The 15,840-nt window shown below is 38.5% G+C and overlaps 1 protein-coding gene across 7 annotated transcripts in view; it reads right to left on the reverse strand.

Annotated features, from left to right (window-relative positions):
- DIP2C (disco interacting protein 2 homolog C) overlaps window positions 1-15,840 on the reverse strand; it is a 325,883-nt gene that overhangs the window by 59,307 nt on the left and 250,736 nt on the right. For all 7 annotated transcript variants that reach the window (XM_080385105.1, XM_080385104.1, XM_080385106.1 and 4 more), the window contains 7 exons: window positions 15,062-15,201; window positions 13,347-13,483; window positions 10,876-11,084; window positions 9,965-10,079; window positions 5,278-5,479; window positions 3,072-3,181; window positions 2,204-2,284 (listed from right to left, as the gene is read on the reverse strand). In XM_080385105.1, coding sequence (XP_080241231.1) covers window positions 2,204-2,284; window positions 3,072-3,181; window positions 5,278-5,479; window positions 9,965-10,079; window positions 10,876-11,084; window positions 13,347-13,483; window positions 15,062-15,201 — 994 coding nt within the window. The remainder of the gene's footprint in view (window positions 1-2,203; window positions 2,285-3,071; window positions 3,182-5,277; window positions 5,480-9,964; window positions 10,080-10,875; window positions 11,085-13,346; window positions 13,484-15,061; window positions 15,202-15,840) is intronic.

Consider the following 15,840-nt stretch of genomic DNA (forward strand, 5'->3'; position numbering starts at 1 on the left):
CACTAAGAAAGCTTCCTCTAAAGACACATTAGACTATATGGATGCTGGACTGGAGATGGCTTCCATCTGTCCAGCCCTAAATATGGCCAAGGTCTGGGTGTCCTTGTCACTGTAGATCTGCCAGTAGGAATGTGCTTAAACTCTTCATTCCTTCTTTCAAGAAATTGCCTGTTTGCATAGTTATGGGAAGAAGGACCCTTTATATCCCCACATACATTAGAAGCACAGCCCTCACTGACAAAGAAAGGGAATTGCTGCAAATCATGTAAACTTAAGAAATCATTTAAGACTTCTGGCACTTTACATATGAACCAGTGGAAAGACAGTGTTTATATGAAGTGCAGGGAAGGAGAATCCTGCTGTTGGACAAGAATCATTGGCAAGCACCAGGCAACTATTCCCTTTAGGTCTTTTATATGAGCTGTCCTGCACTGTAAAGGTGTTGCAATCCTTTGTGACACACACTAAAAACAATGTCCTGCACTGATTTTGAAATATTCCAAATTCTCAGAAAGCTTGGGTTACAGGAAAACACTAATCTCAGTGGATTTCTATTAGTCATCCACTGCAAGATGCCTGGATGTTTTAGAACAAAGTGTACAGACAATGTGCACAGAAGAGAAAGAGGGAAAAGTCACAAACCAGAACTAAAATTCAAGATGGGTAATAAAACTTGTCTAGGTTAAACCCCATCAAACTTGTCACTCCTTTCCATAAAATATTAAATCTCTCCTCTCCATGAAGCATTATACATCTCAAACAAATTTCACGTGTTAAGATGCTCCACACCGAGAGTAGTGGTGAAACTGAATTTCAAAATTCAACTATTTCTCAATTCCATGTAATAATAAATTATTTTGTTAATCCTTGTTTTGCACGTTTTGTCTGTCCCTCCTACTGTCTGAACCCTTCTGCCAGCAGGGGAAGTCTGACTTTATGTAAAGCTCAAAAGCAACAGCCTGTGTGGAGGAGATGGGACATTACGTATCACCGACTCTCACAGCATCTTTGCTCCTAACTTACAGGCCAGAACAATGCACTAATTTAATGGTGTAATATAGAATATATAAACAGCATTACCTCTCAGGTTTTCTACTTTGCCACAGACAACTACATTAGTACTTTACCATTATCTGTCAAGTTGCACATGTTCACATAATGTGAGCTATTAATCTGGATTTAAAAAAGGTTATTTAATGACTTATTGGTAGCCTCAAACTGAACTTTGGTACCAGCACTGTAATCTGGGCTAGCAAAGCATACTCTGCAAACACAGTAGTGGTCATTTCGCAGAGGTTCACAAATTACTGGAGGTTTAAGAACCCACCCAAGTTGCGTAGGGACTACATGGGCTGAGACAACACCAGCTACTCCAGGGGGCCCAGGGGAGTAGCACTGTTCCAGGCCCCTCCTCTCCTGGAGACCCTCATACATTATGAATGTTTCCCAGTTTAGACAGATGTGCCTAGATGTATTGTGGTGGGATGGTTTCAAATCAGACTTTCATTCTCTACAGCAGTCTTGGGAATTACTGGTTTGTCATCTACAATCCTCTAGAAAGTCTGTATCACCTACTCTTAGTAAAGACAAGTTCTGTACCACATGACATGCATTAATTCCTTTTTGATAAGCAATGAAATGCTGTGCCAGGTTGGCACCTCAGGTAATCTATGCACAGAGATTTATTAGTAAACCTCTGCAGCCCTGGATGGATTCTGGACATACTTCTTCTCTTTACCTCCTTTCCCCATTCTCACACCCCTCCCAGATGGTTCAGTCTCAAAAGCAACAATCACTTTTTTACTTTGGGAAATGCTTTGATTTTGCCAAGGTTGTGCTTTTCAAATTGGAAATCAGGATGGTGAGCAGTATTAAATACTATACTACTCTTTGGTTTAGGAATGAACAGCATTAAGATAGATTTGCAGTGTCAGCTCACCCACAACACATATATGGTGGAAAAAGAAATGAGAAATGTGTAAGGCATGCTGTCTGATACAAAAGCAATCTATATTTTGACAACTGGCAATGATTATTCTCTTTTTCTTTCTGCCTCAGTGAACATTAAATATAACAGCTGAGTATTAATGGGAAAAGAAACAGAAAGGTCACGCTCAGCCATAGCACAAGGAGGTACAGCTGAAATACCAGTGCGCCACTTTCCATACCACAGCCTGTCAGAGTAATGGTCTGAGCTTATTACCCTGCAGTTGAGTAGAGTGTAAAGCACATGGTCAGGAGTGGTCTGAGCTCTCCACTGCAACACTTCTGAGAGGAAGAGGAACTAAAATAAAGCAGAGTGATAGTCATGACACTAAATAACTTTTTGACTTTAAAAACCAGGTAACTATTTTTGCTAATTTAGCTATGTCTTTCTTATTTATATGCTACCTTTTACATCAATACCCAGAAGCACTAAACATGAATTAATTCTCTTGTCATCACACATTTAAAGCAAGGCGCTTTTGCATGGTAGCAGTGCCCTCTCTGGAAGTAAAGCCACTGCTGTTATTATGATATATTGCTGCATACAGTTTCAAAGCAATAAAACATTTCTTACAGATCTCTCTGAATTTAAGCATGATTTCTTTAGCTTCCTTTCTTTTTCTTACTATAAATATACAAATATTTATACAGTTTAGAACTTACTAATTTAATTACTCACATAAGCCCCCAAAAGAGCTGAATTTCAACTTAATTTTACAGGATCAAAATAACAACAAAAAAGGTCAGGACCATATATGCAAAGAAAATTCCCTGGACTACACTTGAACTAGTAAAAAAGATGTAATAGAGGGTGATTTGCAGTAGAAGCCCCATTAACACTTTCCACCATGTTTGCTCTGTTGTCCCATGCAAATTTGTAAAAAAAAATCCATACAAATGAAATGCAGTGATCCACTCTCACATCTATTTTATATATATCTCTAAAGGGGGTTCTCAAATATTTTAGCGTGAATTAAAAACCCCCCACCAACAAATTCTGCAATAGTAGTAATACAACCTATGTACTGCTAAGCGTCTGAAGCTAACTAGCTAAATATAACCCATATCAGGAAAGTTTAGCTTACCTTTCTGGCTTGGTCATTATCTTCTATTTGCCCCAAGTCTCTACCACTGGCCTGTGCGATTCTTTTTCCAGAGACCAAGTTCCCCACCATCACAGAGGCAGGGCCAATTTCTAGAATAAAGCAGAAATGTGCTAAGTGCAATAAAAATCCTTTGCCTGTGTATGAAAATTCTTTTTATTTCTTTTGCATTCCATGATATTTTCCTCATTGCTAGCCACAACATCAAACCTTGAGCACATCTCTGTTGATACAAACTTTGGTTGAAGTAGCTGGAAGATACGTAGGCTTGGATTCATCCTCTCTAAAGGTATCTAGCTGAGGAGCCCATTTAGCATGGGCTTTCTACAGCCAGAGACACATCTTGTCTGCCTTGCTATTAGCAATCTTTAGAAAATTCAGCTCCTAATTTAGGCATGCCCATTCCAGTGCCTAAAACCATGAGACTTATTCAGGCTGCAAGGGACAATGTTCCTATTTCTCTCTTCTGTTCCCTGGGCTAAGTTGCATCTGTACTAGCAACTCCATAATGCTATAGACATGAAACGACAAGGACTAGGAAGGCAGATGATGCATATAATAAAATATATTATAGCACAATTATTTAGCACAAGGTAGAGACAGAAGAAAAATAACTTAACTTTAGAAGAAAGGAAGATGCCACAGGTGACACTTCTCCATGAGGTTGATTTCACTATGTTTTGTGGCTGCCATTAGGGAAAAATACCCATCTCACAGATAGCATTTATGCTTATGTTAACATTTGTTTTCTGCTTCTCCAGCATGGATTGCTGACCAACTGATACCAGGCTTTACTTCTATTCTGTGATGTCCAAGCTTTGTCACAGTGATGGTATGTGGTATAAGTGTCAAAATACAAGATGTGAAACTAACCAGATAACGCACAATTAACAATATCTGCAGACTACTCGACTTCAAAAATAGGAAAGAAATGTCCTCTGGGTATGTCACAACTAAGCAAAATGGGAGAATGTGATGCTATCAGTTTGGTCTCTGTGTTCCTGGCACTAGTTTTAACATAGTGATACAAAATGTGTACATAATGTATCTATAAGTATCTCCACTGCACTTATCCAAATTAATTGATCACTTTGTGAAGCAGCAACAAGGAAATACCGAAGTGAGCACTGCAGTTAAAGGCTTCATTGCTTTCATTAAGTTAGTGGAAGTCACTGTTAACCTCTGGCACTCAGTATCCACAAATTGAGATTATGGTTTTGACTTCTGAGACATTTGTCTAAAGGTTTTAAATAAAGAAACAAGCTGATGGTTTTGGCAAACTTGCACTGAAGTCATGATGGATAGCCCCCGTATTTGAGATCCAGAGGATAAAAGCACTTCATATTCCAAGCTGTTTTTCAAAGTGGAAAGTAATCAACACTTGGTCTAATATAGCTGAATTCAGGTCTTAAACTTGAGGCTATAGATCCAGAAAACGTTGAAATTAATCTGAGCACTAAAATCTGCAATTGGATTCAAAGTAAAAAAATTGCTGAAATTAGCTTGTTCATTGGGCATGAGTAACCAGTGACCGGACTACAGTAGGCGACAAGGGCTTTCTCAGTCTCTTGAGTCAGTGCCTTGCTGTACCATTTCATCCAATATTCTTCATAAACTGTGGCAGAACCATCTTAAAACTAGTTAGGGTTTTCCCTCAAATATACCTGCTGTAAGAATAATCCAGAACCTCCCTACTCAGGTAAAAAACTTTTATCCTCCTTCCTGGGTTTAATTTATTCATGACCAGTTTTTAAGTATCTGGTCTTCTTCCAACACTGTTATTTAGTGTCAACAGTCCTCTTCCTCTCTATTTTTACTTCACAAATTCAGCTTTCAAATAAGCCAAGGTTTTATCTTCCTCTGTTTTGATCTCAGTCCATCCTCTTTAAATAAAATTGACTCGGATTTTGCAAAACCTCCAAGTGTGGTCTCAGCAGTGCCTTGTAGAGTGACAAAAATGTCGTCATTTTTACTGAACTTAGATATGTGAGGCATTTTTCCTTGCACTCTTTGTGAAAGTCCTACCCTCTGCCAAAACCAATGATGTCCTTAACACACCTGGAATATTTAACAGGAACAGCTGATTGAGTTGATTCTCACCTACATTAACAGTTACTTGATTTTGCTCCATACAGTACCACAAACACATACCATTAAGTCATGGTCCCTTTGCCTTCACTTGTCTTACCTGGTTGTTTTTGCCTTGGTTTAGGCAGGTTTGTTACACATGTGTGGGGACACATCAGAACATTACAAGGATGCAGCGATCCTTCCAAGAAGAGCTGTTTGGTTTCTGAAAGGTGTATTCCTCCCAGCGGTGTCTTGGGAAGTGTGTTTGCTGGTACGAGCGCTAAGCAGTAGACTCCCACTTGATGAATACTGTCAATAGCCTAAAAAAAAGCAGGAAGCAATTTTAATGAAAGGCTAATTTTTCATCATTCTAATAAGCACATGCTGTACTGAATTACTGCATAAAACAACCCTAATAATTAACTGGCAATGGAAAGACACTTCAGTAATGTCAGTGATAAGGAGGTTCTTTTCAGTGGGAACAGGTGGACGGAAATGTAACACTGATGTTATTGTACTCATTCCAAAAGATAAAAAAGCAAACAAAAACCTGGTCATAAATACACAGAAATCTATTAAGAAATGCTACCTAGGCATTCCTCCTAGGCACACATTAGTGGCACATATCCTGGAGATTTATTACTAAGATGGGCTGGCAGCCCATGTGAAACTGATTTTAACCTGTGCACTTCTCGGAATTAAAGTTCAAAGGATTCCTATCAACTTAACATCTACTCTGTCTTGCAGAGCAAAGAAAAATTTCAGAGGCTGCACATCTATCATCATACACCTACTGATGTATGTAACTTACAAATTTTTATTTTTTTTTCTAAGATAGTAACTGTTCCACTCCCTGATTAAGGTGTATACGATTGTCAGGCAGGAATGGGAAATAACAACAATGTAAGGGAAAACTATGAAACTATCCATTTGAAAAAAAATCTGTTGAATGAAAATCTGAAAAAATAAGTATCTTTGAATCTTATAGTAATCATGTTCATTGTCTGACAAGTGGAGTAAACTCCATCCCTTTCAAAAAATCTGCAACATACAGTATCTATGTAATTTATTCAGGTAAACATGAATATCCATGCACTTAGATTTTATTTGCATACACATTTTAACTGGTTATTTTCCTTACATCAGTAATAAAAAGAAGTGCAGCAAGTGAGTCAGAAAAACAACTTCAGACATCCATGCAGACTGAGAAACAAATTACAGATAGCATCTCTAATGAGCAGTTAAATGTTCAAAAATATAATTTACTTAACTTGCATTTTAATTTTTAACTGTGAGAGAAGTTAATGCATATGTCTATTGCCTTGAAGATACAATCTGTGTTCTGAGAATCAAATAATCATTTATAGTTATGTACTTAAATGTAGACCAATAAATTACTGATTACTTCTACAGACACTCTAAGTAATGCTTTGCTTTTGGCTTCTGTTTGCTTCATTTTTTATTGATTTGATTGCAAAATTTCATCAGAAAGAATAATAAAGCAGTTACTCCTTTTACAAACATTGCAGTTGTAGTAGTGGTAGATCTCACGGTAGTATCGGAAGACCTTTCTGCTGGTCTACAGACACCTTACCTGAAAGATCAGCAATAGCAAGATATATATGACAGACAACACACAATGCCTCGTGTTTCTGGCAGACACCAGCATAACCTCCTAATCATAATGTTATTTGTAGGTTCTGAAAAGTAGTGATAAATCATAGGATCCTCACCTGACATCAGCTTGAAGGAAAAACGTTACAAGGCAACTGACCACTCTTACTCAAATGTAAAACAGTGTGGCTCCTAGAGCTGGTGAATGGAAAGCAATACCCAGCTGGGGTGGGATGAGGGTCGTTGTATATAATGATTACCCAGTGACTTCCAAACTGTCTCCTTTGATAGCTGTATCTGCAGCGCAATGCCTGATAAAATGTCATGGGTCATTCAAAATTGTCACCTTTCATATTGGCCTATTTCTGAGGCAGGGAATGACTTTGTTTCACAAGGATGAGCACTGATGAACCGAGACTTAAAATTTTGAGACAGAAGAGTACTTTAATACTGCTGGCATTTATGCCTCTTGATGAGATGGCTTGGTTTTTTGAAATTTCTTTGTCCAGCTGGAAGGAAAGAGTACCTGAAATCTCTGTCTCTCTGTTTCATTCAGAAAATGGACTAGAGATACCAGAACTTGCAGAAAGTCCAGACTGCTATGTTGTTCAAGCTGAGAAAACATCTCATTCTGACATAATTCTCTGGGCAGACACTCTCCATTTCTGCAGTAGACCTCCTAGCTTTGTCTAGTCCTGTCGAGTCCTGCCACTGCACTGGCACTGGTAAAACTAACATCCAGCCTGCCAGGTACAGGAACCACAAGGGTCAGAATAGTTTGCAGCAGCCTGGGAGATGAAGAGAGTATCTAGATCCATCTGATTGAATTCCTGGGTGGCCTGGGATCTTCACTCACACTGTCATTAAAACACCCTCCTCCTCCTCCTCCACTACTCTCAAGAAACTCTATACCCAGCCTGATCACTCCCTCCCAACCGTGCCTCTCCTAAAACACACAGATGCAGTTCAACATAGTCCTGTACGTACAGCAGCTCTACCATTCTTCAGCATTCTCCTGAGGTGCAGGAAGGGTCGGGGAAAGTCAGAATATGTGCAACCCACTGGAAAGAAGTTCTGCAAATTGTTGCAGCTCAACTCTAGAGAAGAAATGCCGGAGACACATCAAGGAACAGCAGAAGCAGGCAGTGCAGGGCCGGGCTGGCACAGGGCAGCACAAGCAAGGTGTCAGACAAGTCTCACAAATATCAGAAATGAGTAGCAACTTGGTCAAGTTTGTTATCATCGTCGTCACTGAGAGTCATGACACAAGGGTAGTATCACTATGTTGCCCATCACTAGCAGACGATTCAGATACAACTGGTTACCACTTCCTGACATAAGTCATTAAAACTGTGATAGGGAAGGAGCCACAAAGCATCCCACATGTTCCTGGCTTCTGTTTTCCATCTCTGCTCTCAGCTGAAGTGGAACCAGAAACTTCTTGTTCACATAGTGAAGCATGCCAGAATTGCAGACTTCACACATGGGTGATGAAAGCAGCCACACATGTGTATACTTTGATATATGACCTACCATTCACAGACACTGCTGTGACTTGATCATCTCAGAATAACAGAACTGTCTTTTGGCAGGAGTAACTTGACACAGGGCTCCCACAGTGTTCAGTACTGAATTCTACTGGCTATGATGTTGTAAGACATGATTTCTGTAAAAGTCACAAAAACGCTCAGCTGACAAAACAGGAGAAGTCCAGAGTTTCAACCTTTTCTTTAGGAGCTTGCTACCTGATAAAAATTACTGAAACACGGGCAATCCAAAAGCCTTTCCTTCTACAGCCATTGCCCTAGGTGCTACTAGGTGCTTCAAAGGCTTTCTTGTGTGATGGACAAGCTAGACATTCTAGCTTTTCTTGGTAATAATTTAGATGTACTGTGAATATGAGATGCCTCTAGCTGTATGAAATGTAGCTATCTTTTAAATCAAGAGAGCAGATAAAGCTGTCTTGAGATGGATAAAACCTTATTTTTCAGTTTCTTCAAAGACACGGTAGACAGATCCCCTTTCTTATCCAGAAAAAAGCAATAATGAATTAAAAGATCTTCTCTGAAATGCGTGGGATCTTTTTCTTTGGCTCTTGGGTAAAGCAAAAAGGATGTTTGCAACATATTTACCTGAGAAGAGTCCTTGAAGAATGACAGAAAGGCAGGAAGGAAAGGGAAATGGAAGTAACAGGTGACCAGCTGCAGACAGAGGTGGGACCATTTCACAAGGTAGCAACAGACAGATTTAATTTGACTACATCTCCATTAAACCTATCACTTTTGAGTAAGAATTGGCTTAACTGTGGAGATGGAGGAGATGGAAGATGACTGCTATCTAAAGTATCTAAGTTTTTGTGTGTGGACATTAGAGTTGAAAAAACTTTGAGTATGGTAATGATACTGCCTTAACTTGGATTGCTGTATGTAAGGAGAAGATCAGAACTTTTTAGCATTCAGTAGCTTCTGTCTTCTGGTCAAACTGTCAAACACCACCACCAAGGTGGGTTTCATCACAGTGGTATGTACCTTACACGAACCACCAGACAGCTGGAATGGGATTTCTTGCAATAGGTGTCCTCTCTGCAGTTAACCACATTGTAGATACTTAGATCTGAGCTAAGCAATCACTACCCTTCATTTCAGTCGAGAGAAATCAGCATTTTTAGTCTGTGTTCCATACCATTTATTTCAGCTGTCAACACGGTGCACTAGAAACATATACTTCTGTCCCACTGATTAAAAAAAAGTAACTGGAGATCTGGCTTAGATACATATATCTATTTTTGATGAGGTCAGCTCCATGTCAGTGCCGATAATTAGTAAGAGACTGTGGTAGCTTTTGACAGTAAGAGTATATAATATATTTATTCATTACCCTTCTGAAGTAATGAATGACTATATCCTTATAAACCATATGCTACTCTCTCCTTGCTACTGCTTACTTCAATTCATCCCTGTTTTCTTACAGCATTTTGATTAGGAAAAGGATCGCTTTCTGGATTGTGCATCCCAGATAGGAACTGTCACTCAGAAGAATCTAATTTTGTGCTCATTAGGTGCAAGTGCAACTGAACGTGGACTTACAATTACTCAAAGACAAATGTCAGTTACCTTGGGGGCCTGAAAGATCAATACAAAGAATATAAAGCAGGAAAAAAATAGCATCCAAACATACATAAAGAAACTTACCTGAAGAACTCTACTCATCCATTGAAAACTGTCTTCCTCAGTGGAATCTGGCCTTTGCTCAGCAACAATAACTATTCTTTCATCGTGCAGCACGCTCACTGAAAACACTGCTATTCTATAGAAGAGAAGGAGAGAAAAGTATTTAGTGCCAGGACAGATGGAAAAAACTTTCTTCTAAGTTAATCCTTCATAACTGACTTTTTTATTTATTAGTCAGACAACTAGTGCATCAATTAGTATTTTATTAATGGGGAAAAAGCAACAAGAACAGTTCTAGGTAATTTCTGGAGGACAAACAGGGGGCTTTGTTCTAGAATCATGAAAATACAGGCATAATGTCACAGTAGGGTTGCAGAAGTGAACCTTCTTGGGATACGAAAAGCACTAAATTTGGGTCACACCAAGGTTAAGCTGTTATATAACAGCCAACACAGGCACCTTCCATCTTAGAACTGCAACATCATTTTGTGAGAGGTCTGCTGTGTGATAAAGTAGAAGCGCATATTACTGCATTAGGCTCTTCAGAAGCTTTAGATGTTTCCTGCTCAATTTCAGCACGTTAGGAAAGTCACACAAGGAACTGCTGTCATATTCAAGAACTTCAGTGTTATGTGTATTGGAAATGTTCAACTCGGACAGAAAGGGTTCTGTTGAGTCAACACCTTTAGAATTAACCAGCTGTTCAACTGGAAATTTTATTAATCACAGTTTCAGATCTTGGTATCTAAAATCTGCCTCAACACTGTCTTAGGCTCCCACCTGTTGTCTCCTCGTTCTAGCAAAATGAATAGCAATGGAGGGAAACCACAGTGCAGATTAGGCACTGCCCTCTGAAAGCATTTTGGCTCGCTTACACCTGGTCTAAGCAAATTAAGGATTTCTAGATAATGTAAGAAAAGAAAGGATCAAACCTTCCCCTGTAGACAAATTTCATTGGTTCCACAGCCAGTGCTGTTGCTACAATGTCATCAGCGTTATGTCTTCTTCCACTGACAACCATCAAACCATCCATTTTGCCAATAACAAAGACAAGTCCACCTGGTCCTATAAAGCCTAGCAGTCCAGTCCTTATAAAAGGATACTCAGTGATAGGGCCACCAGAACTGGTCATAGGAAACACCTGTAAGACAAAGAAACACATCCTGAATTCTATACACAGAGATCATGCTGGGAAATATTTCAGGCATACTCTCTCAGATGGCTCTTCTGGAATGAAGTAAATAGGTCGCTAGTGATGCTCTTTACTCTTCACTGACTGTAAAGGGAGTGTCAGGAAACTCCTAGACTAGCGTGTGTAATTTTCAGTACCTGAGTTCCAGCAAGTTCAATCACACTTTTTTTACCATACACGTTTTCCCTAATCATGGCTCTGTAAATCATTTATGACCTTAAAAAATATATAAATCAACATAAACGGTACTGAAGAATAATTAAAAAAAGTTGTGCAGAGTGCAGCTAACCTGAAGTGCTATGCATATGTTACTTAGAGATTAAATCATAAACAGTAAATCATAAACAATCTACAGTACAACAGAGCTTCTTTTCAGTACCTCATCCTCGTTTCCAGTACAGTATAGAAAAATAAGCAGGCTAGAAATGCAGCTGTATTAAGGTACTGTACATTAATGACTCTTGCAGCTCACTACATTTTTATCTAAGGTCAATTAAGTCCTCACAATACCAGTGACAAAACCTTCTGTAGCAAGTCTAGAACTGAAAATACAGCCCTATACAGAACCTCTCTGGATGTCTGAACACCAGACGCATACATGACTTCCGCAGGACAGGTTCCTACAGCTTTTGCTATTCTAAATAGCACAGTGTTACCCTTCTGGCATGCGAGGTACTTTGAGCTGCATTCTGACACAACCACAATTTCTGCTGTTGCTTCTTTAAACTGAAATAGTCTAAAGGCAAGTTATTTAAGAAAATGGCAAGTGGAAGACCACGGCTATATAGTGTCCTTCAAGGTTCATCTAAAAAGGAAGGCCAAATTCTGCTGCCAGATGCCCATGGGTGACTCTTACTGAACAGAGTTAATATTTATACATCCTCAGCAATAATTCATTTCAGGAACACAAAATCTTTTGACTCTCTAAGACCTGCAAAATGAATTACACAGTAGAACAGAAAAGAGGTCCACTTGGAGAGGGCACCCAAGAACATACTTAACTTTAAAAACAAGTCATCCTGTTCACTTAATGGCAATTTATTTGCTTACCATCAGGAATAAGTCTAAATCAGTTTAAATATGCTGTTAAACTGCAGACCCAGTTATGAATTATGAATGATTTTATAATTACAGCAACTGCAACAAAATGAATGTAAGAACTTTTCTTTCCTGAAATATGTCAAATGTGGGATTATCATTCACACTGGGTATTGCCAATTGTACTTGTAGCACAGTAATCAGCTACCAACAAATTTCAGATCAAATAGCATAGTAGGATTCCTGGCTTCAATAGTGGGATGGAGAATCGTATCCACTAATCTCCATTAATTATTTAATGTATAGTGTTTACAACACTCAGATCTGCATTTTGCAGGAGATATTAGTCATGTTTGGTCTATTAAAAGTGGAAATAGCAGAGCATTGGTTAAGGGAAATGTAAATGTATTTTTCTTAACTTTCTTCTCCAATATTAAAAGAGGAAGGGTTCAGAACTTAATAAAAATCTCAGTTCAAATTTTTTCAGTATTTCTCTGATTTGTTCAGCCTGTCATATTGGCTTCAACAGATGTTAATGATAACAAGTGAGCAGGTACAACAGAGCTATCAATACAGCTGTCTGCACTGGAGCTGAAACCTACTGGAAAACAGATTCCACAAAGTAAAAAGGCTTTTACATAAGGCAATTCAAACAAAAGCAGGTAGGGACTAATTAGGAAAAGGTATCTTTCCTATTCAGATACCTCTTGGAGAGTACATCTGTCAGGATTCTGTATAAATGCAAGCCTTTAATGCTTGATGCATTGTGGAAATGTTGGAAACTGTTTTTTAAAGACACCCAGCAGCCTTCCTACTGTTTGCAACAGTCAAATTCTGCATGTAGCTAGCTCATAGACTTGTACAGTATTACCTTTTAACTTTATCTTTCTTGCTGCTTTCCTTCTGATTGTTTCAGTCCGTGGTATCTTCTTTCAAAATTAAAGTAAAAGCTCTTCAGAGCCTAAACTAAACCCACATGAAGATCTACTATTGCACTTAATGAAATGGGCTTCAGTGCAGATTATCTGGCTAGAGTACAGGTCCCAAGCCACGAGCATTGATTATTACTGCTATACTGATATTATTACTATGAATATTTAATGTCAAATACTATCTTGAAATAGAAAAAGTAAAAAAGGAAGGATTTTATGTAGCAATTTTTGGTCAGCTTACCTCAAAAGTATTTTTGGTCATGCCCGAGAGTCCATAATATGATGTACCCGTTGCAATAGCGCATACACAAAGTTCTCCTATTTCATCTGTTTTACAGAGCTGAGGAATTCCATCTGGCTTCACTGAACACATTATAGCTAGAGGGAGAGAAAAGGACTTTAAAAAGTATTATAAAATGAACTACAGAATAACATAAATGCTGTGGGAAAGACATCACCGCGGAGCTGACATAAACAAATAAATTATATGCAGACTAATGTCTAACAACTGGTTTCTCAAACATTGTGTTCAACATTATCAAATATTATTTATATTATAAATAATATTTATACAAAGAATGTAAAGGTCTTTATGTAGACTCAGTTTTTACACTGATAACAAACCCTAATTTGCCTTGCTTTCTACAATTTCAGTTGATCTGTAATATCGCTGTGAAATGTGATTGTGTTCCCAGGTTTGCATACTGAAGACCAGATTTGCCGCAGTCAGTGCAAAATGAAATATCCTAATGAAGTTCTTGATAATAATTGTACTGCCAAGGAGGCAGGCAACCAGGAAATCTACCTCTCTCAAAGTAGTAAGTAACACCATATGAAAGATCAAGATATTCTAGCAGACTAGTACAGCTGATTTACTAAAGAATTTATCAGAGCTCAGACTCCCTTTCACCATTCTTACAGGACTGCAGAGACAGCAGGAGCTAAACAGGAGGGATTAGAAAGCACTGGTCTGAGGAACAAGCACTATTTTATGTGTCAGCCATGTGAATAAGAAACAGGTATGCTGCTTTAGCTATAATCCCTGGACTGGAGTACAGCATGGGTAGATTTTGGAGTTGGAAAGAGGATACAATGAACAAGGCAGACCAAAAATGAATCGGCACGTCTTTTACATACAAGAATAAAGAATCTTGAATGACCCTTCTCTCACTCTGAAGATAAACAGGGGTGTGTACTTTTATTAAAATGATCAGAATGTAGTATGAAGTGCAAGATGGCACATCTATAATATCTTACACGCAACCAATCTTATCTCCCTTTATTTTAAGTTGTTCAACTTAAATTTTATAAGATGCATCATTATGTTTTATTCCTTTGAAGCATAACAGCATTCTCTTATGAAAAATTACAGAATTATCCTTTTCTAGTGTCTGTAACATCTCATTTAAAATCTAGCTCTCTTATGAAAAATCTCATCTTCATCTTTAGAAACAATGGTTTCAGCTTAAATTTATCAACAAGAACTGTCCAGTCATACCTCCTTTTTTTAATAACTAGGTGATAGCACAAGATCTTCGGAAAAACATTCTGCAAGCCTTCAGATAGCAATTTTGTTGATCGTTAGCATAGGTTATGAAAATAAGCACTACCGAGTCTCATCGGGGTCAGGCTTACGAGTATTTATAGCTTCCAGACACCACACTCCAACTTTCTTATTTTCTCTACCAGTATCTCACAGTTAGGGAACAGATGTTCTGATGTAGTGGCAGGTTGTTCAAAACACGCTACTAACATCAGCATGAACAGGCACTGGGGTAACCAGAGAGAAGAAACCTTGGGATTTCCAAACCATTACGTTTTACAAGGTAATGGTTTTGGACTAAAATGTTTTCAAGACACAAGTTTGTTTGACAGCAAAGTACATCCACCTATGATGTTCTACAGATAATTACTTAAACTGATGAATCATAGTAAGTTTCAAAGAAAGTTCCTTACCTCCTGGCATCACTAAGCCAACATCCTGGACAGTCAGAACGGAAAGCTTTTCTTCAGAGTCCACTCGAATTACTCCGTAAGTGAGACCATGCATGGACAGAACTCCTCTTCCTGGTGGTTGATTGCTGTCATCTGTTGGCCTGCAACCATGGGTTATAACACCAGCGCACCATCAGGCAGATGTAAGCGTTTATTTATTCTTAATGGACTACTATTGCAAATACTCCTCTGTTTGAAAGGTCAAAATTTCACCTTCTATTTTCCCCTACTAGACCTGACAGAATTCTGGTTTTCAGTAATTTCTGAGTACTTAGGTCTGTCAACTCGCCCATTCAGTGGCCACCCACATATACTGGGGCTGCAGAGATGAAACCAACACTAACATTTACCTAAACCAGCTTGTATCTGATTTTTAGATAGATTTACAAGGATTGCTTGATTATGCCTTTTGCCTTATTTTAAAAACACTGAAAGGCAGTGCAGATGATGTGGAGTGAAACTGCACTCTAAATATTTGGAACCAATCAGTAAACAACTTGATAAACTCTCTATGTTACCTATTTTGAGGCAATCTAGAACTAGGAAACCAAACTCACCTGCCAGAATAAAAGTCTACCTCTAGCGCACTGGTATAAAAGCCAAGATGAGAATACAAGCATGCTGTGTTTAAACCACGAGATACAATTTTCCACTCCCAATACTTAAGCATTTAAAATTACTAAACAGAAGAAATTAGATTGTAATAGGTTCACCGCCAAGTATCTGTGGAAGCTACAAGG

This window comes from Falco punctatus, assembly GCF_963210335.1.
Source record: "Falco punctatus genome assembly, chromosome: 4".
Taxonomy (NCBI): Eukaryota; Metazoa; Chordata; class Aves; order Falconiformes; family Falconidae; genus Falco; species Falco punctatus.